This window comes from Mesoplodon densirostris, chromosome 3 (assembly GCF_025265405.1).
Source record: "Mesoplodon densirostris isolate mMesDen1 chromosome 3, mMesDen1 primary haplotype, whole genome shotgun sequence".
NCBI lineage: Eukaryota > Metazoa > Chordata > Mammalia > Artiodactyla > Ziphiidae > Mesoplodon > Mesoplodon densirostris.
The window spans coordinates 165885824-165911651 of record NC_082663.1 but is presented as its reverse complement, the minus strand read 5'-3'; the positions used below and the strand labels follow the sequence as shown (position 1 = coordinate 165911651).

The following is a 25828-nucleotide window of genomic DNA, read 5'->3' as shown; positions in this document are numbered from 1 at the left end:
GATGAATGGTGGAGAGCATGAGTACTGAAGTCAGACCTAGGTTCACTTATTAGCTCTGTATCCCTGGTCAACAATATAGCATCTTGCAGCCTCAGTTTTCTCATCAGTGAAATGGGTATAATAAGTAGTATTCCTTATTCCAGAGTGGTGTTGTGACACTTACATGAGATTCTGCGTGTGAGGCACCTAGCACCATGTTGACTTTAATTTTGAGCTATTGCCCTCATCACTAATGTGAGGATTTTATACATAGTGAAGTTGAGGCCCAAGCAGAGGCAGTGTAGAGGGCTCTGGGAATCTCCCCATAAAAGGAGGGGGAACTCCCACTTCTAGGTATTCTGAGGCCAGTCCGAGGCCCACATTTCTGGACTTTTGTGTATGGCATCTATGGAATGAGGGAGGGAGGGTAAGGCCAAATACCGAGCCCATGAGTCTGGCCTTAAGAAGTAACTGGCTTTGCAGAAGGCATTTGGAGGTGAGGAGCTGCCATGGTGGGCCTTCTCTATCAAAAGAAGATGAGACCACAAACATGGGACTCTCCCCTTTGCTCAGCACACCCTGGCCCATACAACACAGAATGCTGGCTCCTCTGGGAGACTGTGGGGCTCAGACAAAAGGATACACCACACTGGGCTTCATTCCTCCAGTTCAGCTCCCCGCTATACATCCAGGGCAAAAAATGGTTAAAGACACAGTCAGAAGACATAGACAGCCAGTTGATCCTTAACTCAACTTTAATTAAGTAATTACAAATTTTTAATTTCTCAAGCAATACTGATTTTAAAATTTTCTTCTCATTTTTTTTTCAACATGGAATTTTGCTTTGCTTGCTTTCTTCTTTTTCGTAACCCCTTTCTCCCAAAGCTATAACATATCAAATAGTATCGCAGAGGAGAACGCAGGTGAAGCTGCCTGGGACAGGTTAAGTATTCAATTTAATGAACAACAACAATGTCATTACTATTACTTTTACAGAGTGCTTTCCTGACACCGCCTGGAAGTCCTCCGGGGTCGAGGGAGGTGGGGTAGATTGATAGCACTTCTAATTTTACGGTCCCGGGAAAAGCCAGCTACATTTGCAAATACGAGGGGTGGGGGGATGGGTGAAACAACGTGGGGAGAAGAATAGAATAAGAGGGAGACAGATGGTGTGTGTGTTGGGGGAAGGGATCAGAGATCCTGGAAAACTTATGTTCCCCTATTTGCAAGAATGTTTCCATTTAACCACTTCTTGCCTGACTCCTGATTCTACATGAGAGAAGCGGGGAGTTGTAAGATTTGGTGCCACCTGTGCAAGAGCCTGGACCCTCGGGGTGGAGAGAGCCAGGAGCGTTGGGAAGCAGAGGGACAGCGGGTCTTGCTCTAGCCTCCTGGGGCGCCAGTCTGGGTCAGGGACCCAGGTAAGGAGCGGGCTCCCATTCCTCCGGCAGGAGCGGCCGGCGGTTGGGACTGTCCCGCGAGGGGGCGCGTCTCGGGCCCTAGGACCCGCCCTCGCTGCGCTGGGCGCGGGGAGGGGACGCGGGAACCCTGGCGCCCGGTGCTCCGCCTCCCGTTTCCGGGGCAGCGCGGTTACCTGCACCGCCCGAGCCGCACCTGGCGGAGGCAGAAGTCGCAAGCCGAGCTATCGCTGAACGGCGAAGCTGAGAGGAGGGACAGCACCCGGCTGTGGGGAGGAAGAGGCGGCGGCGGGCGGCGGGCGGCGGCGTGGAAGCTGCAGGGCGCCGCGCGCCGCGGAGGAAGGCAAGCGGCAGCTGCGCTCGGCTCGCTCTGCCACGCCGGCGGGGCGCGCACCCGGGCCCGCACCGCGCCGCTGCGGACGCACATGGCAGCGTGAGAGGGCCGGCGGCGGGAGGAGAGGGCGGCGCCGGGCCGGGGCCGCAGGGCCGCATGGACAGCGCCGCCACCCCGGCCGGCCCTCACTAGGGCCCCCAGTCCGCGGGCGCCACTCCCCAGATCATGGTGCCTCGGCGGCCGCCCGAGCCGAAAAGAGCCGGCCGGAGCCGTTGAGCCGGGGGCCCCCGCGGCGGCCGGGAGCTGCATGGGGGAGCGCGGGCCGCGCTCGGGAAGATGCCCCGGCCGGAGCTGCCCCTGCCGGACGGCTGGGAGGAGGCGCACGACTTCGACGGCAAGGTCTACTACATAGACCACACGAGCCGCACTACCAGCTGGATCGACCCGCGGGACAGGTAGGACCCCGAGAGGCCCCCTCCTGCCCCACGGGCCACCAGCCGGGATTGTGCAGGGGATGCCGAGGAGCTTGGCGAGCCTCTTCGGTTTCCCGCACCCCACACGCTCCACCTTCATCCCCTTCTGGACCGCCGCTCCCGCCCGGGTGGGCTGCCGGGAGGAGGGGATGGCCAAGTGAGTTGGCCCAGGCTGCCACCACCGCCTTCCTCTGATGAGGACTCAGGCCCCAGCCGGCACCTGCCCGGAGTTTTGACCTTAAGCTCTAGCCCCGCCCCCCGCCCCCCGCTTCCCCTTAGTTGGGTCGGGCGGGGGCTGGGGGAGCAACCTAGACGAGCGATGCTGGGGCTTCCCGGGAAGGCTTTCCCCAGCACGGGGTGGGGGAGGAGGGGGGATGGGGAAGCATCTGGTTTGGGGCGGGTGGCAGGCACCCAGGACTCAGTGGGAGACCGCTGGAGGAAGGACCCTGCGTGCGTGCAGGAGAAGGCAGCCTGGAGTGTGGTTTTTGACAGGTGTCTCCGCGGCTCTGAGAGGAGCACGGGAGCAGTCTGGGGGCCTGGAGGCCGAGAGAGGGAAGGAAAGGAAGGAGCGGGGGAGGTCTGATCGGGGAGACCGGTTCTCCAGGAATCTCACGGCAACTTGGAAGCTGTTAGGATGTAGATGGAGGTGAGCGGCCTCCGCAAAGCCCTGCCCATCCCTCTTTCTCCTCCCTCCCTTCCTCTGGGGACCGCGGCTTCTCAGCCCTGCACCAGCGCGTCCTGACCTTGGTGGGCACCAGGCCGGCTGGAGCACCGGATTTGTTTTTGCTGAGGCAGGTGGAGTGTGTGACTCTTAGCTTCCAGACTTTCTCCTGGTTTTGACCGCTCGGCATTTCTTTGCACACACGCACCCCCTCCCCATGAATATCCTGGGGGGAGGGGAGGACCACCCTCTGGGACCGCTTTGTTGTGCTTTGCTGTCACCTCTGTGGTCAGAGTGCCTCAGGAATGCGGAATTTTCACCTGGTCGCTGTGACCTTGGGTGTCAGGTGCCTGTAAAGCAATGCAGGTGAATTGTTTGGACCCTTCATCCTGTGGGGTTGGGATGGAGGTTCCAGAAGTCCAGGATGGGGTGTATAGCGAAGTGAAGGTTGAGAAAAAGCAGAAAGAAAATGTGAGCTGAGATTCCTCGTGGTTTCTGTGAGCACTTTGGTTCATTCATTCAACATTTACTGGGTGCCTCCTCTACGTTCAGTACCATGCTGAATGTCTCATCAATTTAATCCCGAAGAGAAATTTTTAACGCTGGAGAGCGTCCCGTAGGCAAGCTGCTTTTACCTCTGAGCCTCGGTTACCCTATTTGTCAGACACATGATTTGCTTGGAAGGGAAGGAGTAATAGTGGAACTCTTTTTTTTTTTTAATTTTTGGCTGCGTTGGGTATTTGTTGCTGCGCGCGGGCTTTCTCTAGTTGGCGCGAGCGGGGGCTACTCTTCGTTGCGGTGCATGTGGGCTTCTCATCGCAGTGGCTTCTCTTGTTGCGGAGCATGGGCTCTAGGCGCGCGGGCTTCAGTAGTTGTGGTGCGTGGGCTCAGTACTTGTGGCTCGTGAGCTCTAGAGCGCAGGCTCAGTAGTTGTGGCGCACAGGCTTAGTGGCTCCGTGGCATGTAGGATCTTCTCCGACCAGGGCTCGAACCAGTGTCCCCTGTATTGGCAGGCGGATTCTTAACCATTGCGCCACCAGAGAAGCCCAACAGTGGAGCTCTTCAAAGTTGGAAGGGACAGTGGAACTCTTCAAAGTTGGAAGGGACATAGAAGATCAAGGCCCAACTCCCACTTTCAAACGTGAGACAAACTTTGAGGCCTGGAGGTGCGATTTGCTTGTGTTTTGATCTTTCCACCCCTCTGCCTTATGCCGAGTTTTTTACCGGCTCTGAAGTTCTAACCTCCACACTTGTGGTCCTACTCACTTTCCTTCCCCATGCCCCACTCAGGGTCAGTTGCCCCAGGGACTCTGTTGCTGTGTTGGTGAACTGGACAGTCCCTTGTCCTCTCCTAATACAGGCACAAGTTCAAGTTTCTGTGTCCTCCTGTATTTTAGGTCCCAGCAGCTACCCAGTCCAGTGTGCTGTTAGCAGTTTAATGTCGAGGACACGGCTAACTCATCCCAGGTCATGCATCTAGGAACTTCTCTGGGCTGCTGAGAGGATAACACAGCTGTAGAAAGCTTCTTAAACAACAGTCATTTTTTACCCTTGGAAGGGGGCAAGCAGTATAGCTTCTGTGGGATACTGACTTGACTAGAGCATAATTTCCCAAATTTTAGTATTATGTGGACCACGTTTTTTGCTATATCCACCTGTGTTATTGCTTACTTAATATTTGACTTTAAATCAACCCAATTTGAGTTTTTTTAGCCACTTTCATAAAGGGGAAACTAGTAATATCTATTTGCCCCCAATACTAGGGAACCTTTAAAAATATAGTGGAGGGGGAAAACCACAGTGCCATTATATTTGAGTTCACGCCTGGGGCCTGTCCACGGCTCCAGCAACAGGGCTGTGCAGCCTGTGTTTTTAGGCAGATTGGCAGGCATTAAAAACATGTTGGCACTTCATTGGAGCTGCTGACTCTCTCCGCCTTGTAGGCCACTGGTTTGAATGCTGCATCTTTGTATTGATATCTCCTGGTCATCCCACCTGCACCGGCCCGGGGTGGGGCCCCTGAGCTTGGGGCGCTGAGGGGTTCTGAGCTCACTGTTGTGGTGAGCCAACTTTGAAAGTTTGGGGAAAGAGCTGAGCAGAGGGTATCCACTTCTGACTCCCTGGAATTCCCTCCTGCACACCCCAGAAGGGAGTTTTGCCTTCTCGTCCTACCTGTGTGGCCTCAGGCAAATCGCTTGACCTCTCTGAGGTGCAAGTGTGCTCCTTCGGTGAGAGAAGAAGGTTGATGAGATGTCTCTAAGCCCCCTGCCAGTTCTCAGATAGGATTTCGCTGATTCGGGCTTGATCTTGCCTTCTCCCTCCTGACTCCATGGCAGAATTGGGAGGGGGGCGGCAGGCAGGAGGGTGAGGGGGCTGAGAGGAGGAGGAGGAGAACATTTAACAAGGCTGAAAAGCGCCAGGCTTCTTTGGGGTGGTGAGGTTAGGGGAGAGAGATTCTGCCAAGGCAGTTACATCTCTGCAGCTGGTTAATGCTATGAAACAAAATATCAAAAAAAAAAAAAAAAAAGATTCTGCTCCTTGAGAGTGTGTGTGTGTGTGTGTGTGTGTGTGTGTGTGTGTGTGTGTGTGTGTGTGTGTGTGTGTGTGTGTGTGTGTGTGTGTGTGTGTGTGTGTGTGTGTGTGTGTGTGTGTGTGTGTGTGTGTGTGTGTGTGCGCGCGCCCGTTTGTCTTGGTTTTTTTCCTTATCCGAATCAAGGAGATACACCTGTCCATTCCCCTGAATTTAAAAGAAGTCAAATGGTCCTTCAGTCAGAAAAGTGATTTCTTAGCCGCAGAGAACAGAAGAGCGTCTTGGGTTACCAACCCTGAAGAATGTCCTGGCACGTTCCTCTCTCTGGGCCTGAGCTGTTTTGTGTGCCGTCCGGCTTGGAGGCTGCTGGGGGTAGGGAATCCAGTTTTCAGCTTCCCGTTTCACCGGGGGGTTGCCAGCTCTCTCCCCTTCTCACCCAGGGGAAGACGGGGAGGCCGAAATTCCTGAGGACGGTTGTCCCAACAACCGGAGAGGGGCCAGTGGGCAGCTTGGGCCCTGCCTACTGGGCCAAAGGCTCCAACGGTACCACGGGCCCCTCCCGAGGCAAGGCTGGTCTGAGAAGGTGACAGGTCTGTGGGGAATCAGGTGCTGCAGATTGGGCCGTGGAGCAGCGTGTCTTTAGCAGAGTAACCCCGGGTGCTTCTGGGAGCTTCCAGCAAAGAGCCAGCATTCCGGGTATATTTAACTTAGAGGTATGCAACAACAAACACACTGATTGTTCTCCGAGGAAGAATGGATTGTTGGAACTGGCCCTGCCGGGGAAGGTTCCTGAAGCCTAATTCCTGCTCATTGGGGGGTTTGTCTTCTGACCTTCTTCTAGGAACCACCTGGGAGCTCTGTGGGCACAGTTTCTGGGGCTGTGTGATCAGTGCTAGAGGTTCACGTGTCTGGGAGGCCATGTTGAGAGAACCCAGCAACTTCTCTCATGATTTGAGGAGGAATTTTTGCCAACGCTGTTAATTCAGGAATGATTCATAGTGTAAGACGTTGGGTCTACAGCAGGCAAAAGATCTTAATCTCCTTCTGGTCACAGACCCTTATAAGAATCTGACAAAGGTTAAGGATGTTTCCTGAAGAAAAGCATGAACACGGCTTTTGGCACATAATTTCAGGGCGTTTGTAGACCCCGGGTTCATAACCCCTGCCAGAGATTAACTTAAAAACTGCTCATCTGGGGCTTCCCTGGTGGCGCAGTGGTTGAGAGTCCGTCTGCCGATGCAGCGGACACGGGTTCGTGCCCCGGTCCGGGAAGATCCCACATGCCGCGGAGCGGCTGGGCCTGTGAGCCATGGCCGCTGAGCCTGCGCGTCCGGAGCCTGTGCTCCGCAACGGGGGAGGCCACAACAGTGAGAGGCCCGCGTACCGCAAAAAAACAAACAAACAAAAAAACCACAAAGCTGCTCATCACTACTTGTATGCCCTCCTGTTTAGCTAGGTAGGACATAATGATTGAGCATTTACTATATTCAGGTAATCTGCTGAGAGCTTTACACGGATAACTTCTTATAATCCCCCTAACAACCCTGGGAATAGGTTATCTGCCTGAGAAACCCGAGCCTCAGGGGGGCTAAGTTTGGGGAAAGCCACTCAGCTTCTGAGGAGCTGAGATGGGAATGCCAGGCATGCCGACTCCAGAACCCAAATTTCTAACCACTCAGCTGCCTGGCCTCCGTTGCTGAATTAAGACCTCTGCTCCGCTGCCTTAAGGAATTTGGCCTTGGGGAATGGAGTCAGCACAGGCATGATTTCAGTTACCTGCTGCCATTCTGGTGTGGCCAGGCCATGGCTATCCTGCGAGTGGTGCAGAAAATGGAAAGAGGTGGAGTCTTTGAATCCTGGCATCTTGCTGCCTGGGTGACCTTGGCAAGTTACATATTCTCCCTGAGCCTTGATTTTGTCTTCTCTAGGATGGGGTGATGCGCATAAGCTGTCAAGGGCCATTATGAGCATGAAATAAGTTAAATTACGTAGGGCAGCTAGCACAGAACCTAACATACAGGAGACACTTGGGAATGCCACACCTTTTGGCTTTTACTAGGAAGTACTTAGGAAATACTTAAGTCAAGTGGAGACTGAGTCTCCATCCAGCTCTGTAGCAGTTTGCAGCTGGGATGGACCTTTCTGGTCATGTAATCCAGCCCTCTCACTTCACTGATGAAACAGACTCAGACTGGTGACTTGCCCAAGGTCACACAGCAAATGTCAACCTTGAGTCTCTAGTAGAGGTCTCATTTCTTCTTTCTTTTATGTAAACTTTTCCCTAAAAATCAGACCCAGTTTCTTCTCATCCATGGTAGTAATTTGAGAATATTTTATGCTTGTGGTTTATTCTTTGTAATCCTTTTTGACTATGCAGACTAGCAAGTTTCTTTCATAGCACTGCAATCATTTCTGAGTCGTGTCATAAGAAAGTGTTATATGTTGACCAGTTAAAGTACCAGCAATTGCAAGTGCATTACTGTTTTTATAATCAATTTAAATAGATTTAAGGTTATTATTGGACTAATGTCACTTTCCACCAATTTACATTCTGACAAGCTTTCTTAAGTGGGTATTATAACCAGCCTGCCAGGGAATTTACCCAAAGCCTCTATTCTCCATGCTTCTGCTTTTTTTTTTTTTTTTTTTTAATTTATTTATTTATTTATTTATTTATTTATTTATTTTTATTTTTTTATTTTTTGCTGTACGCGGGCCTCTCACTGCTGTGGCCTCTCCCGTTGCGGAGCACAGGCTCCGGACACACAGGCTCCGCGGCCATGGCTCGTGGGCCCAGCCGCTCCGCGGCATGTGGGATCCTCCGGGATCGGGGCACGAACCCGTGTCCCCTGCATCGGCAGGCGGACTCTCAACCACTGCGCCACCAGGGAAGCCCCCATGCTTCTGCTTTTAATGATCCACTAATACCTTTAGCTTGAGCCTTTACAATTATTAGAGGGCTTTTCTTCTCCTTCCAAGGCTTGAATTTATGATCTACACATTTCATGGGAGTCTGCAATGCACAAGAATATCTTACGTTATTCATTAAGAAAGAAATAAGGTTAAAAAGCACTAGTCTAGCTAACAGGAAGAAGTAAGAGGCATTGGAACCCACAAATGAATAAAATAATAATAAATGCTAAGTCTCCTAATATGTATTCTGCGCTGCGCACCAAGTGTTTTATATTATGATCTCATTTAATCCTTTTGCCAACCATATAAGGTACGTACTGTTATTTTCTCCATCCTCAGATAAGGAAACAGCAATTTAGAAAGGTTAAGAATTTATATTTGCTCAAGGTCACCACCAGTAGGTGATGCACCCAGGATTGGGGCCCAGCTGGCTGAACTTCTGAATCCACACTCGAACTAGCTATTGCCATTTCAGGGCTCCAGATGCCCTGTTGACAAGCTGGGCTGGAAAGTTACCATGTACTCCTAAAATGAGGCGAACCTGCTGTGGATCTCCGGGAAAGATGTTGCCAAGGAGGCTTAATCAGAGAAGCCAGTGAGATCCACATGGCAGCTTAGGAGACTATCGGGCACAAAGTCTACCTTCCGGGAGCAGCCAGCTAACCAGAGCTCTGGGAGGGAGGGAGGGAGGGAAAGAACAGAGAAGGAGGCAGAGAAACTCTGAAGGATGCGGTGTGTGGAGAGAGTTCAAAGTCGTTCCCAAGTCTCTCGGGTAAATGCTCCCAAAGGCCAGGGACTTAGTAGCCAAGGCAGCGCCTCCCTGTCACCACCCCTCCCGCTTTTGGCCTCGCCAAACTGACCTGATTCCCCACTCCCCTGGGATCCCTGGGAGCTGTGCAACACTGCCCTTTTGAAGAGAAGCGAATCAGGTTGCCTTGGTTACTGGGAAGGTTGGAACGCCAAGCTCAGGTGCACATAAGGAGAGACGAGGCTAGAATAAGTGGGAGTTGGAAGGTGGCCGGCATGCTGCTGCCGAAGTCTCTGGATGCAGGAAGCCTCGGTCAGGTTTTGGCAGCATTTGCAGGGGCTGCCAACTTCACTGCAGTCAGCTGTCTGCGCTGAGTGTCTCCAGCCACGTCTGCCTCCAGGCTATGGGGATCTACCCCTGGCTCAGCGAGGGACCCTGGATAAGAGAAACCCACTCCTCTTGGAGAAATGGCCTGGGTAGCATCTCCTAGTACTTCCACTTGGACAGGGCTGAGGGCTGGATCGGGGCTGAGTCTGGGTGAAAAATGCATGCCGTGCCTCTCCCAGCACGGAGAGGCCAGTGGGCCACACACCTTTAGGTGGAACAGGTAGAGGCTCTAGTTACTGCTACTGACAAGCTTCTCGGCAGCCCTGAATCCCTGTTTCAGAGTGAGATAAAAGAAGAGAACACTCAGAAACTGGATACAGTGGCGTTTTGTTATTTAACCTTCACCAGCGGGCCATTAAGCCTCCGGCTCCTGAGCAGAAAAGCTCCTGCCAAAATAAAGGGGGGCGTTCACTGTTGTTGTGTGGGGGGAACGTGGAACATTCTGTAAAGATGCTAGACAGGGGAGAGGGAGTGGAGTAGAGAGAGCAGGGAGGAGGGAAGAAAAGGACAAGTGCAGTGGGTTACCTCCACCCCCATTACCTCTTCAGTGCTTCTACCCATGACGTCTCACCATTGGAGAGAAATGGGATCTTTCCGTTTCAAATGTCTGCCAAAGAAAAAGGACCGAGGCTGAAGTTCTCGTTCAATGGTCGGCCAGAAAAAAAAAAAAAATGAAGCTGCATCAAGATTAGGGACACCTTTGTTGGCTTTTTTCTTCCCCTGATCCATTCATCACTCTCTGGCAGCCAGGACACCAGGCCAACGGCAGCTGCTGACTTTCCCCAGCCGGCTGCCTGCTGTTGCTGGGCTTGGTTTGGTGGCAGCCAGGCTGTCCCCACGCTGGCTTCCTCCCCGCCCAGTGGTGGTTACTTGTTTGATTTGTCTCTGGGATGCCCTTAGGATCCGCTGACTGATACCTGACTTGGACGGATAAAGTATCAAGATCCAGGCATCAGGTGGCTGCTAGGATGAGATGACCCTGGGACAGCCTTCCAATCCTGCATCTGTCGTGGCTTTTCTTGGATAGTTAGGGCTCTCTGAACATGGCGTTGTGTAGTCCAGGAATTTCTTACACGTGCATTTGTATCACTAACAGTGAGGACCATAACTGGCCTCTGGTGATCATGATGCTAATAGTTACATTTAGTCATCTTTATCCAGTAGCTGGCATGGGCCAAACACAGTTTGTTGCTCATGGTATTTTTCTGGCATTTTGCAGATGAGGAAACTGAGGTTAAGAACTCAAGTGACAAACTCAAGGTCACAGAGGTAGAAAGGGGCAGAGTTGGAATCCGAATCTAGGTCCGTCTGATTTCAAAGCCTTACTCTTTGCACCACTGCAGTCTTTTTCAGTGAATTTGGAGAGAGGAAGGGAAGGGAGCAAAGGCAAAGGGACCTTTGTAACTACAGAGACATAAACAACACATCTATCAGCATATATACCTTGCTCACTGTGGAGGAAAATGTTTGTGTGGTTCCAGCCGAACTTTGGTTTGACCTACCACACTGTTCCCTGCAGTAGATAAGGCCTTCATAACAATCTCCAGAGGACACCAAGTCCTGTCTCTGTCATTTACATATAGTAAGTCACCTTGAACAAGTCCCTTCTCTGCTGTGTAAAACACAGGTAAGCGTAGGACCTACCTACCCCCGAGGGTTGTGGGGAGATGAAAGGACGTCAGACATGGTGGGTCTTACCCAGTGCCTGGCACACACCAGGCTTTCAAATGGGAGCTGAGACTAGTTAGGCTAGTTTACCCTTCTTTGCCTTGGTAGAGAAACGAGAACCATTGTCCCTTCCTGGCCAACTCAAGTTTTTTCCTGCTTCAGCAGGGCTCACCTGAGCCGCTTTGACATCAGAGTTTGCAAACCACCTTGGGGCACTCATTGTGTAAATAAACCAATAAATTCTTTTCCCCCTCATCTTATCAGAGGCAAGCCCTTGTGCGGAATTTCTGAAGTAAAGTGACCCTTGCCAGGGAACTGGCACCAGGGCAGTGTGTGAAGCAGGGATAATGGGTTGCAGTGGTCACGGCTGAGTGAAAACAGCTGCTGTGGGCACTGGAGGTCTCTGGAGTTCACTGGTAACTGCTCTGCTATCCTGGCCCTTCACTCGTGCTTCCCTGTGCCCTGTTGGAGAGCTGTTTGAGAACCTGCTGATTTTAGCATGGAGGTGGTGCAGAAGGGCAGTGGTGTTTATCGTGTCCCACCCAGCCAGGGGTTGGCCATTCATTCAGCAGGTATTTATTGAGTGCCTACCGGGCTTCAGGCTCCGTTGCCCTAACCAAGGATCAGAGCAAAGTCCCTGCTACAATGGGGTGTACCCTCGGGCAAGGCAGATGGGCAAACAGTTACACAGATAAATTACATTCTGACTGGGGGCTTGGTATTTGCTAGAATTCTTTGACCCATCTTAGGAAGCTGGAGGGATGGCCCTGTCTAGAACACCTGTTGGTAGTTGCTGTGTGAACTTGGGCTTTGGATCTGAGAGACCTTTGCGCCTTCCCTAGGGTGTTACCCAGAGCCTGTTAGGATGAGCTGGGCACCGGGCTAAGTGCTGGGAATGCAAGGGTGACGTAAGACAGTCTCCAACTCATAACATTTACTACAAATTAGTGAGAGACAGTCATCAAACTGTGCAAATAGAAATGCCAGGCTCTCTGAACCTTGGTTTATTTCCTCTCCTGTTTCATCTGGACTCAACTTAGAAATACTTATTGACTGCCCGTAAATGAATAGAGTGTCTGTAATATGCCAGGCATTGTTCCAGCACTAGGGATTTGGCAGTGATTGAGCCATCAAAAATCCTGCCCTCATGGAGCTTACATTCTAGAGCAGTGATTCTCAAACTTGGGGAAGCGTCAGAATCACGTGGAGGATTTGTTAAGCCCGGTCCCACCCCCTCACTCCCACCCACACACCCAGTTTGTGTCAGTAGGGCTGCCGTGGGGCTTGGAAGTTGGTGTTTCCAGCGCACGATGCTGCTGGTTTGTGCCCTGTTGCTTTGCAGACCACTAACAGTTGATTTATTGAATCCTCGCAATAACCTGGGAGGATTGGGGGTTAGGGTGGGGTAGGGGAGTTGGGGGGAAACCCTCTCATCGCTGTTTTACAGACAGGGAACTGAAGAAGGCAGGTGAGGTAACTTGGCCCTCCCTGTTATGCTAAGCAAGCTAAAGGAAGTGACTTTAGGAGCAAGCGCTGTTTAACTGCCTTGCCATGATTGCTGTGAGCAATTTTGTTCTAGTTCTTTTGCTGACCCAGAGCCTGACTGGTGGCAAAATCCAGTCGGGTTTGCTCCCGCATTGTAAAGTAAAGGACGGGGAAGCAGGAGGTCTGAGCAGATCCCAGAAGCCAGAAGGAAACTCTCTTTACATTAGAATGTGTGGAGTTGTGTATCCATGGTCACAGAGAGGAACAGAGGGCACGGGTCTTCCCTGTTTCTCCCTGATGCTGAGCCAGGAGACCTGTGCCGAGTCCGCTCTTCAGAGGAAGGGGTGCTGGGCTCCTTCACCACTAACCCAGTCTTACTTCGAGTCTAGGAAGTGCAGGTGAGGTGTGGCCAAGAGGCAAGCCCCTCCTCTCAGAATCCTCACAACAGCCCTCTGGGGAGGCCTTGTTCCCCTTGACCATGACTTGGATTGTACATCCTCAGCCTTGTCACTGGCTAGTTCTGTGACCTTGTTTAAGCTACTTAAAGCTTCCTGACCCTGTTTCTTCACTGGCAAAATGGGAATAAATTAGAAACTACCTTGTAAGCCACAGTGAAATTCGAGGTCTCTCATTATATTTAAGTTCCACTGTCTGGACAGTTCTAACGACAGAGATTAAGGCCTCCTTGATAGCTTCATCTATAGTTCTGTAGTTTCTGCTCAGTTCATATATTTTGAGCACCAGAATTTTTTTGGATATAAACCTCTTTCTTCTCATTTCTCTGGAAAAATGGATCATACTTAAGCAGATACACATCTTCCCAGACAACAAAGACTTTTGCTAGACGGGACTACTAAGCGGTATCTTAATAGCTCAAAAAATTTCAAACCAGCCTGAGTGGTTTATTTCCACTGCTGATATAAAACAAATATTTGCTGGCCGCAGGTGGAGGACCCTGGGTGTTTCTTCAGCCCCCTAACTGGTCACCAGGCCTGAGTGGTTCTCAAAATGTGGTCCCAAACCAGGACATCAGCTTCACCTGGGAAGTGGTTAGACCTGCAGACTCTCCTGTCCCACCTCAGACCTACTAATCAGACACTCTGGGGGGTGGAGCCTTGAGAGCTGTCTTCTAAGGAGCATCCCAGGTGACTCTGCTGCCCTCTCAAGTCTGGGAACTACTGGCCAAATGTTTGCAGCTAGAATGACGTAAGGTATTTTGTGAGTGGTCGCAGGTAAAAACCGGCCAGGTTTGAAGAGCCTTCCAAGCCCAGGTCGATGCAGCCCGTTGAAATGGTTTTCATTGGCTTGAGAACATCTTATGATCAATCCCCAAACCCTTATTGTCCAGGCGGGACCTCCGCACTTCTTTCACCAGGCCTCACCATCACTTAACATCTTTGCACCGAGATTCAGCTCACAAATGAAGTGTAAAAAGGTCTTCCCCATCTCCCTCGCCTGGGCTCCGTGACACCTTATGCTGTCGTAGGACAGCGTGACTACCCGCATCCTCTCCATTCTTGTTAATAGGCAGCTCAGTGGCTGGCACACAGTAGGACTGCACCAAGCCAGGAAATGGCTGCTCCCCAGTTGGGAGTTTTGGATTCTGTTTCTGGCCCTTCTTCATAGCAGCAAGTCCCTTGGCCTTCCCGAGCCCTAGTCTTCATTGCTCTATGATGGGGGAATAATGGCCCTTGGTCTCCTTTCCACAATGGAGTATAGGAGTCTGTGTCTGGATCTTGGGGTCAATAGGATCAGTCAGTGATTCTCAAGTTCAGTTGCACATCGGACTCAGCAGAGGGGGAGTGCTAAAAATACCCATGCCTGCCCCACTCCCAGAGAATCTGGTTTCATTGGTCTGGGGTATGGCCTGGGCATGGGATTTCTAGAATCTCCCCAGTTGACTCTGGAATACAGCCACATTGGAGAACCACGACTGTAGGTAAATACCTCCCTTCCTCAAAATGCTTGTAGAGTTTGAATGAGATTATGCGAAAGTACCTTGTAACGGGCTTTAAAATTTAAGAGTTACACAGTTCCACATGGAAAACTGAAGATGATTCAGGAAGTATTAAAAAATAGCTATGGGCTGGGTGGGGGGGAAGGAGATATTTGAGGGATGTCAGGCACCTTGCAGTTTGGTAATTTCCCCTCTTCTAGATCTGTCTTGCTATTTCTTTCCTGATGTGTTAAGTATCAGATTGATTTGGGCTCATCTTTACCTTAATGTGAAAATCTTTCAACTCGCATTGCAGGAGTAATGCTTTTAAATACATTGGTCTAAGCTACTTTGGAGTTGTAGGCCTGGGGCGTGGGCAGCTGCTGTCTGTCCCCATCAGATCTCGGTCTGGATTTCATGCACACGTCTGAGTCCTCAAGACTCCAAGGGAGTGGGGAATGCAGAAGTTGTCACCATGTAGATCGTGGCCGGTGGATAAGAACTCATCCTAGCCAACACTTGCTGAGACTCTAGATAGTGCAAAGATCTGAGCTGAGTGCTTTGAGTGCATTTTCCAATTTAATTCTCCTAGCAGCCCTGCGAGCTGAGAACCGTTACCATCTCCATTCTGCTGCTGGGGAAACTGAGGCTCAGGCAGTTGAGAACTTGCCAGTGATAGCACCGCTAATAAGTGGCAGAACTGGGATGCCACTTTCTCTGCTGCCACAATGCACCCTGAAGGCCAGGCTAGGCTAGGCTGTCAAGGAGAGCAATACTGAATTTGTTCTGGTAATTCAGACCATAGCTCCTTTCACTACTGTGGTTCCTTGAGTAGCAGCTTCGCTCAGTTGCTCAGGGTCTGTCTAGACCTTTCTGTTGGCTCTGCTTCTGTTTTCGGAGATGTCCCTCTCTCAGTGAGCACTGTGAGTGAGCTCTTTTTCTGAGTACAGTCAGTTTTTCAAAATTCCTCCAAGGATCACTTTCCTAGACCACATTCCCCTGTCCTGGTGGTGATCAGCATCTTTGTTTCACCCTCCTTATAGACGGTTGTGCTCAAGGTAGCCCCATCTCTTGTTACTTTGGCATGAAAGACTTAGCAGGAATCAAATTCCCTTCGGACGCTTTGGTGTCTGAATGGCATGTGGGCTTGGACGGCAGCCTTCTTGCTTGCCCAGTGGCACATCCTTCAGGGGGTGTTTGTGTGGGTTCCCTAGAAGTCAGTTGGGTCATCTCAGATCTGAAGTGGCTCTAGCCGTGCACAAATTACCTTCCACTTCTGTTGCGTGTTGGGTAGAATCGAAAACAAAGAATGCCATTACCTTTGTGTGTTTGTTTCCTGGTGGGAACTGTGCTAAGAAGAGGGTTCAGCAGTGACCAAAGACAGACATCATTCCTCATAGAGTTTATGGACACATAATAAGAACATGAACAAAATACTCACAGATTAGGGAAATAAAGAGGACACTGTATTAGAAAATAATAGGTCTTGTAAATGACACCAAAGATCCAGCTATAGAATTTAAAAGTTCTGTAGTCAGAAAAACGGTTTGCTTTTACCTTTAAGTGGGATCCATCTATAGTGATCACTGCCCTACCTCTTCAACCAGGTTTTCTTAATTCAAGTCAGGAGATCCTGGCACTCACTGTAGTGGCAACAAGTGTATTTTCTTTTTTTTTTAGCTTTTTTTTTTTTTGAATGAAAGATTCTTTAACTTCTGTAGTGCTTCCCAGTTTTCAAAAGTTTCACACACGTGATTTCATACAATCTCATAATAACCCCCCCTTTTTAAAAAAATCCCCAACCCCTATATTGTGCCTTTCTCCTTCCCTCTCCCCACTGGTAACCTGTAGTTTGTTTTCTATGTCTGTTGAGTCTGATTCTTTCTGTTTTATTCCCTGGTTTGATGTATTTTTTTGATTCCACATATAAGTGATATCGTACAGCATTTGTCTTTGTCTGTCTGACATACTTCACTTAGCGTAATGCCCTCCAAGTCCATTCATGTTGCTGCAAATGGCAAAATTTCATTCTTTTTTATGGCCGAGTAGTATTCCATTGTACATGTAGACCATATTTTCTTTGTCCATTCCTCTGCTGATGGATACTTAGGTTGCCATACCTTGGCAATTGTAAATAGCGCTGCTATGAACACTGGGAAGCAGTGCTTTTTCTTTCTTTTTTTAAAAAATAAATTTATTTATTTATTTTTGGCTGCATTGGGTCTTCATTGCTGTGCACCTGGGCTTTCTCTAGTTGCGGCGAGCAGGGACTACTGTTCGTTGCGGTGCGCGGGCTTCTCATTGCAGTGGCTTCTCTTGTTGCAGAGCGCAGGCTCTAGGCGCGCAGGCTCAGTAGTTGTGGCTCACTGGTTTAGTTGCTCCGCGGCACGTGGGATCTTCCCGGACCAGGGCTCACACCCATGTTCCCTGCATTGGCAGGTGGATTCTTAACCACTGTGACAACAGGGAAGTCCCAGCAGTGTTTTTTTCTGAACTTTGGCCAAGGAGCTCTGTTCTTCTCCCAAGGCAGCCTGATTGGTCAACCACATGCATCTGAACTTCCTAAGAGAGTTACTCAAATGCAGATTCCAAGGCCTGGCTCTGGTCAACATAATCAGAATTTCTGGATTATGTGAAACCCAGACTCCTTTGTAAAAAGAACCACTGAGTGATTTTGATACCATCCTAGGTTTGAGAAGTACTGATCAAGGAACAGACTTGTTTCAAAGTGCAAATCATTCTAGAGCCTCGACCAGGACTAGAATCCCTTCAGCCTCTTCCACAACCTGGCCTACTTATTTATTGGTCCTCACCTCAAAAACATCTCTTCCTTTCTTCAGGCATCCATGGGTTTCTAGAGTGTGCTCAGGTGCTCTCTCCCCAAGAGTAAGCCTTCAGTCCTACCCATGCCCCTTTCTCTGAGGGACACAGAGGGGTTCCATACCCACCACCCCACACCCCCCCCATTCCCACCTTACCCTCCATCCTCCTCCTCCCGCCCCCGTTCTCTGAGCAAAGTTCCAGGAGTGTCACCAGGAGACCTGCGGTGGCATCTTCCTTGACCTCCCTGTAGTGTCTAACCGTATTGCCAGCTCTCCTCCTTTCCCGGCGGTCATTCTTATCCAGGAGAGTAAGGCATTGTGCAGTCTCCTCCCTAGTGGTGGCCTGTGTCACCAGGCCTTCGACCACCTGCTCTGCAGTGAAACCTCAGGGGCTTATTTCCAGTTTCCGGCTGGACATCACTTCTCTGTCCAGGCGAGCACTGCAAACTACCACAAATCTAAAACTGAATCCAGTCCGGGTCTCAAACCAACAGCTTTGCCCATCTGTGTACGTTGACGCCCCGCCTCCCTCACCAGCCACGTGGGGTACCACTTGCTCCACGAGGCCTTCCCTCATCTGTCATCTCCCGCGCCGCTCTGGCTGGAGGGTATCTACTTTAAGCCAGGCCTGTTCTGGTCAAAAGCAACAGAGGCCCACATGACATGGCTCTAGAAAAGAGAGGCTGCTGTGAGGTTAGAGATTTCACAGGAATCTAAGGATGGGCATAGCAGCCCCCACTGCCGGGATGGCGGGAGCTGCAGCTGGAGGCCGTGAAGAACAGCGGTCTCCACGTACGTCCCCTCTGTTCCCTCCTGTCGGCCCGCTCATGTCATGGTTTCTGCTACCTCTGAAACCTACAGACAGACTACAACAAATCTAAAATTGGTTCATACATTCGTAAACCATGTTATGAATTAGTTCTGCCTTAAACTTGCTATGTGACCCTGGGCAAGCTACTTAATGTCTGTGAGCCTCAGTTTCCTCACTCTATACAAATAAGATGAAGAGTAATAATAGCCAAGATTTTATTGGGTGCCAAGCCCCGCTCTAAGTGTTTTATATTTATTAGCTCAATTAACTGTCACACTAACTTTCTGAGGGAGGTACTGTTACTATCCTCATTCATAGCTGAGGAGGTGGAGGCACAGAGAGGCTAAGTAATTTGCCCAAGGTCACACAGCTAGAAAGTGGCAAAGCCAAGATTCAGACTCAGGCTCTCTGGCTCCAGAGCTCACGCTATCAGACCGCCATTCACTTTTAGGGGTTATTGTGAGAATTATAGCGTGGATTCTCTTATTTAGGACACAGAGCCGAGAGCAATATTCAGAATAAGTACTTAAGAATGCTAACAGTCATGACATCATCACATTAGTTTGCAGGTGACCCATATGACCTTCACAGCCCCAGCCGACCTCGTAACTCTTCGCCTCAGCAGCCACAGGTAACCCAGTGTCCCCAGTTCAACTTCTTGTGAGAGATGCTGATTTGGAAAGATGACAGAGCTGGCCTTGAACTGGATTCACCTGGTACAAGAAATCACAACAGGGCTCAGGGGTCATACCAAGCACGGCAGCTCTCCACTCAGGAGAGGCCGCGGGCAGCCGGCATCCCTAGGTCGTTCTTTCTCAGAACTTCCAGAGTCAACTGTTCTGAATGTCTGGAAGTTAGGGGACCTGGTGGTTACTCTCGCTGAGCACATGCTCGATTCTGAGCCCTGCTTTTGGCCTCATCCCCTGTGGCAAGCTCCCATTCATTTCCGTGACCCTGACTCTCGCTGCTGGAAGTGGGGCCTGTGGACCAGCACATCAGCATCGCCTGGGAGCTTGTTAGAAATGCAGAATCTCAGGCTCCACCTCAGACCCACTGAATCAGAAAGTGCGTTTTAACAAGATCCCCAGTGGTCCTTGCAGGTTAATGTTTGAGTAGCCCTGGCCAGTCAACACTACTTATGTCTGCGTAGCGCTGTTTTGGTTTTTTGTTCTGTAGCTGACTGTGCTTCTAACTAGCTCCGATACAGATATGAGATAATATCAGTAAGCCGTGGATTCTTACAACCAGGTATAAACACTGCCGAGGGGAGGGAGCTTCTCAGCCTGTTCCCACAGCCCCACATGGAATAAGGGATTGAAGCCGGATCGGGGATGGGAGTGGGGGAGGGCTCAGTTGAAAGGTGGGAGTCACACCTGCTGAGAAAAGACAGGGTCCTGAGCCTGCAGCTTGTCCACTAGTGGGGTCAGATGCCAGAGGTCAGAGTGGATGCAGACCGTGTAGAAGTCCACCACGGTGGCAGGACGTGGTCTCCGGGGTGCACGGGGCAGTCAGAAGATGGGAACCCTTGGTGGCAGGGGCAGTGTCTCTCAACTGCAACACAGAATGAGGGGGTGGCCCGCGGGCACCTGGCAGAGATCACAGAGGCAGGATTCCAGCCCTTAGAGAACAGTGGCAAGAGCAAGACAAGGAGGTCTGGGGTCCCCAGTAAGCTTCCCAGGCAGAGGCTTGAGCCAACAAAATAAATGGCAGGCTCCCTGGAACTAGCTTTGAACAGGGCAGACGTACCGCCATGAGGGGACTAGCAGAAACAGTGCCTGTGGCCAAGGCTGGGACCAGCTGAGCCAGGACCCCCATGCGCAGCCCTGGACCCAGCCAGGGGCAGCCTGAGTGGGGTGGCACTGGGGCAGGAGAGGGCAGGCTCCTGGTGGGGGACCGGGGGCGGGAGGGGCAGGCAGCCAGCTGCAGGCTGGAGGGAAAGTCTGTATGAGGCCCTGTGGACCGCCTTGCCTTCCTAGCATGAGGGCGGTGGGGAGGTGTGGCTGCATGCCAGAGGGCTTTCCCATCACTGCTCCCTGGCCCGGGTTCACCTGTGAACAGCGTTCCAGCGTTCCGGCATAAGCGTGGACCTTGCCCCGACACATTCCCGAGATAACACCTACCATCATCCTGCCCGACTGTGTGAGCAAGGCTCCCGACAGCCTCCCTGCATTCATTTCCAGTTTGCTGGATGTTGTATGTGTGTCTATGAAAAATGACTGAAGAACGAGTCAGTGAGCCGTCCAAAGTCCCTTTGGGAACATTCCAGGAAAATCAATATCCCATCAAAGCCACAAATGGCTTTTTTCTTTCCCCCAATCCTTCCAAGCAGGGTTTCTCAGAGTGTGATCTGCCGACCTCCTGCCTTACTCCCCCATGGAGCTTGTAAAGCACAGATCCCTGGGGCCCTACCTGAAAACGACTGAATCAGAATCTCGGTGGGGCTTCCCAGAATCTCCATTTTTAACCTGCCACCCAGCCGATTCTAATACACCTTGAAACTTAAAAACCTCTCCTCCCCCTACCCACCAGGCACTTTCTTTCCTTTGCATAAACCGGATCCTTGCCCTGCCTGCTGGTACTCCCTCCCTGTGCTGCTACACCCACTTAAACGGCCACCTCTTCCCAGGAGCCTGCCTAGCTGGCTTCGTCCCAGCTCACGTAGGGGGCCCGCTGTGCACCCTGCTAACACGGCTCTGCCACATCGTCGTCATTTTTTTCCTGTCTGTGTTCTCCACTGAATGGTAACGCATCCTGCCGAGCCTCCCCAGGCCCAGCACAAAGTTTTGCGCCTAATTAGAACTAAGAGATGAATATGAGCAAAGGCAGCTGAGAGGTAACAGTGAGGCCTCAGAGTAGAGGGTGAAAAGTAGATGCTTCCCAGTAGGAAGCTGCCGCCTTCCAGTTCTTCTCTCGGTCATTCTGAACTCCTAGGTCAAGTGTTGGAGCCAGAGGGCAAGTATTGGACCCAAGGAGAGCCCAGGGCTCTGGCTGGCCTGGGGCACAGCCCACCTGTTTGGGGCTGAGGCGTCCCCAGTGGAAGCCTAGCTCTCTATCTACATTTTGGAAGAACTCCAGCGGAAGAAAAAGGCTCAAGGATGGTTTGCCAGCCCCAAGCCTGACGCCAAACTCAGGGCCTCTAGAATGTTCAACACCCCCCTCCCCTTGTCAAGGCAGGAGGAGTCAAAGAATAGAGCTATCGGACCATGAAACTCCCCAGAGTCCTTTCCCCCCGCGTCTCTCAGAGACTGCTGCCGCTGCTTTCTGGGTGAGGCTCCGAATTGCCATTTGCCAAACTGGTAAACGTTGACCCAGCAGAAATCAGGCAAAAATAGGAGAAGCCCCAGACAGGCTGCCTTAATCGTGTTGGTGAAGGGAGAGCCAGGTGCCTGTGAGCTGAAGAATGCTTCCCATCACCTCGCTCTGAAAAACAAAGTCTATTTCCTTAATCTTAACAACTTGAGCACCCCGAAACCTGCTTTACCAGTCCAGGGTGCCTCCCCTGATCTTGCTTGCTTATCTGTGTATACGTGGGGTCGTGGGACAAGGTGACTTTGGAAAGGCCTGGCCTGCTGAGACTCTAGGGTCAGCCCAGACTGCTGTGACCACAGGGGACCTTAGCCCGGGAGACAGGCTGACCTCTTAACATGTGAAGTCAGAGTGAGGGCACCCGCTCTCAGTCCGAAGTAGGGTCGGAACCTTCCTGGGTTCTTTGAAGAGAAAGAGGATTGGCTGAATTATAGGTGGCAGGGCAGAGCAGCTGAGGGCTCCGTGCACAGTAGGCCCTCGGCAAATAACTGCTTCTCGCATTGAGCTGGTGAGAAGGGAGCAGCCAGTGTTAAATGTGGGCTCTGTCAGAACCCTTCAGACATTTGCTGAAATTCCATGAGGGCGTCAGGGATTATAAGGTTTTAAGGTCATTACTGAGTTTCTTCCGTGATTTTTTCATAAGGATGTCATTTCTGAATCCATTCTCTTTCTCTTCTCATCACCCCAAATTACCCTTCCTCCTTCCCTTCCAGGAGGAAGACAGTACAATGTTATCATTTGGTCAAAATTTCACATTCAGAAAATGGTAACGTTCAAAAATCTTGTTCAATGCTGCAGCACCCCCTCCCCCAAGCTGGAGGTTGTGACAGCTGTCATTTACTGAGGAATTTTACATGCATTTCCCGTTTCGCTTGTGCCTTCCAGAGGAGGCAGCTGAGGCCCAGAGAGGCTAGAGAATTTATCAAGGTCACACAGCAGGTTGGCGAGTGGCTTGGATTTTACTGCAGGCTCTGTGACTCCACGGCCCCGGGTGCTTGTCAGTGCCGCTTCGTTGTCTCCTAGAGGTCATTGGTGCTTGTTGATATAACATCCCTAACCATTTCTCCACCATTTCTCAGAGCGTTTTGTCCACGTGTCCTGATTAGGGAATTAGTTAAGCTCTCGAGCTCTCCAGGGAGCCATGGCTGGAATCCTGCCTCCTTCCTAGAGTCCGCAGGCAGCCAGATCCCACAGACCCTGCTCTGTCGGGTGGTGAGGATGAGAGATGTGGCCCCATGGTTGGGGGACCGGCAGGCAGGTTGTGATGACCCACAGGGCACGTGTTCCCTGTCAGTTCCCAGGCACTGAACACAGGCACCCCCCCAACTCCCCGCCCAGGACCTCCTCTCCTATTTCCCTCTTTGCCTCCTGCCCTCCTAGGATCGACAGCTATTTGGAAAGGTGAGCACAGAAGCCTTTTCAGAAAGAGTCCTATTCTCCCGTCTTCCTGGTACCCTCGCTCACTGGAGAGAGAGAAGCAGGATTGTGTGGGGAGGGAGTGGCAAGTGTACGGGAACAGTTTAGATCTAATTGTTCATGATCCAGAATGTCTTCGTTTGCATTCAGGGATGCCGCCCGCCTTTGTGAGGGGCCACACCAAGTTGAATGATGTGTTATCAGTGCAATGCAATAGCCCGATGACGTCATGAAAATCCAGGCTTTGGGAGAACATGTTCACAGGCAAGAATGCAGCGATGAAAAGATGGAAGGGCCTGGTTACGCTGCATAATCCAGCTTTTAGTGCATAACCCCTGGGTTTATTGGCCCCTTGTTCCTGTTCTCTTTGACAAAGAATGATTTTTTTTTTTAACTTTCTGATTAGCAAACAGTAGTTTAAGCCTGCTAATCACCTCTTTAGCTTGGCATGTGGACCCAGGAAAGGCCACAGCACTTAATGTGTTCTGTCAGATCCAGAAGTTCAGAGATGTAGTCAGCCCCAATTTTTAAAATAATTAGACTCTTATTCAGGATAATGCCTACTGTATTTATATATATATATATATATTTTTTTTTTTAATTTATTATTTATTTATTTTTGGCTGTGTTGGGTCTTCGTTGCTACGTGTGGGCTTTCTCTAGCTGTGGCGAGTGGGGGCTACATTGCGGTGCGTGGGCTTCTCATTGCGGTGGCTTCTCTTGTTGCAGAGCACGGGCTCTAGGTGCATGGGCTTCAGTAGTTGTGGCTTGCGGGCTCTAGAGCACAGGCTCAGTAGTTGTGGCGTGCGGGCTCAGTAGTTGTGGCGCAGGGCTTAGGTGCTCTGTAGCATGTGGGATCTTCCCAGACCAGGGCTCGAACCTGTGTCCCCTGCATTGGCAGGTGGATTCTTATCTACTGTGCCACCAGGGAAGCCCCTAGTGTAATTATAATAATAAACATTCTGAGGTTTATTACATAGACACTTGTTTTAGTTTACTTTTAAAAAAATTTATTCTTAATTGGGTAAAATATACATAATATACAAGGTATCATTTTAACCTTTTTTTTTTTTTTTTTTTTTTTTTTTTTTTTTTGCGGTACGCGGGCCTCTCACTGTTGTGGCCTCTCCCGTTGCGGAGCACAGGCTCCGGACATTCAGGCTCGGTGGCCATGGCTCACAGGCCCAGCCGCTCCGTGACATGTGGGATCCTCCTGGACCGGGGCACGAACCCGTGTCCCCTGCATCGGCAGGAGGACTCTCAACCACTGCACCACCAGGGAAGCCCTCATTTTAACCAGTTTTAAGTGTACAGTTCAGAGGCATTAAGTACATTCCCATTGCTGTGCAGCCATCCCCACCATCCGTCTCCAGAACTCTTTTCATCTTGTAGAATGTAAACTCTATCCGGGTTAAATACTCACTCCCCATTCCCCCTCCCCCAGCTCCGGGCAACCACCACTCTACTTTCTTCCTGTACGAATTTCACTGTTCTAGGTACCACATATGAGTGGAGTCATACAGGATTGTCCTTTTGTGACCAGCTTATTTTACTCAGCATAATGTCCTCCAGGTCCATCCACTCTGCAGCATGTGTCAGGATTTCCTTCCTTTTTCAGGCTGAGTACTATTCTATTGTATGTTTACACCATGTTTTGTTTATCCATTCATTTATTCACGGACACACTTTCACCTTTTGATTATCATGAATAATGCCACTGTAAACATAGGTGTAAAACTATCTGTTCATGCCCCTGCCTTTACATCCTTTGTGTATGCACCCAGAAGTGGAATTGCTGGATCATATGTTCTATTTTTAATTCTCTAAGGGACTGCTACGCCATTTTCCACACTGGCGGCACCGCTTGCCATTCCCACCAGCAGTGCACAAGGGTTCCAATGTCTCCACACCTTCACCAACACACTTAGTATTGTCTGTTTTTGTTTTTTTTTCATAGTAGCCATCCTAACGGGTATGACATGGTATCTCGTGGTTTCGATTTGCACTTCCCTGATGATTAGTGATGTTGAGCATCTACACAGATACTTTTAAAAAAACGAACTTCTCCTGTCACTTCAAAGCTAAAGGCAGTAAAATGTAAGGTTCAAGGCACTGAATCTGAGAAGCTGTGCTGCCTGGGTTTACTGCTGGCTCCACTGCTTGCTGACTGTAGCTGTGGGTCAGTTGCAAGATCTCTCTGTGCTTCAACTTCTCACCTGTAAAATGGGGTAATAAGTAAGCTGCCTCATAGGGCTACTGGGAGGATTCAATGATCTAATACAGATAAATCTCATGCAAAGTGTGAGACGTGCTATATGCGTTTGATGAGTGCTGGGCTTCATTACTCTCAGAGTAGAATCTGCTGCCTTCCATCCTCCAGGGACGGTTTTCCTCTCTGCCTAGTCTTTTCCAAGTGGGGTAACAGCCTGGGGAATTTGAGGTAAGATGGTGGCTTGAACCCAGTAGGTTTTCACACCCCCAGGTTGGGCATGTCAGGAGGAAAAAGAGCAGTGGCACTCTTGAAGCCCGTGCGCCTGGAGCCCGTGCTCCGCAACAAGCGAAGCCACCGCGATGAGAAGCCCGCGCACCGCAACGAAGAGCAGCCCCCGCTCGCCACAACTAGAGAAAGCCCGTGTGCAGCAACAAAGACCCAACACAGCCATAAATAAATAAATAAATAAATTTATTAAAAAAGAAAGAAAACATGAGCAGTGGCAGCCTCTGAAATCCATCCTGAAACTCGGTAGCATCTGGTTTCGAGAGTGAGTTTGTGTAGAGCTGGCGGCCAGGAAATGGGACTGGGAACCTAGTGCAAAGGTAGTTTCTCTGGTTCCTTCAACCAATAACTATTAGAGCAAATAACCATCTGGATGAGGAATGGCTCCTAATTGCCTTGGAGTAAGGCAGTTAGCTAAGGGTTTGTGTTGCTGCATGTGTCACC

At 50.6% G+C, this 25828-nt stretch overlaps 1 protein-coding gene across 1 annotated transcript in view; it reads left to right on the top strand.

Moving 5' to 3' along the window:
- The first annotated feature begins 2067 nt into the window (after positions 1-2067).
- The window catches only part of WWC1 (WW and C2 domain containing 1), a 147846-nt gene continuing 124085 nt past the window's right edge, over positions 2068-25828 (top strand). Inside the window, exon 1 of the mRNA XM_060092566.1 lies at positions 2068-2186. Within this exon, the coding sequence (XP_059948549.1) occupies positions 2068-2186 (119 nt within the window). The remainder of the gene's footprint in view (positions 2187-25828) is intronic.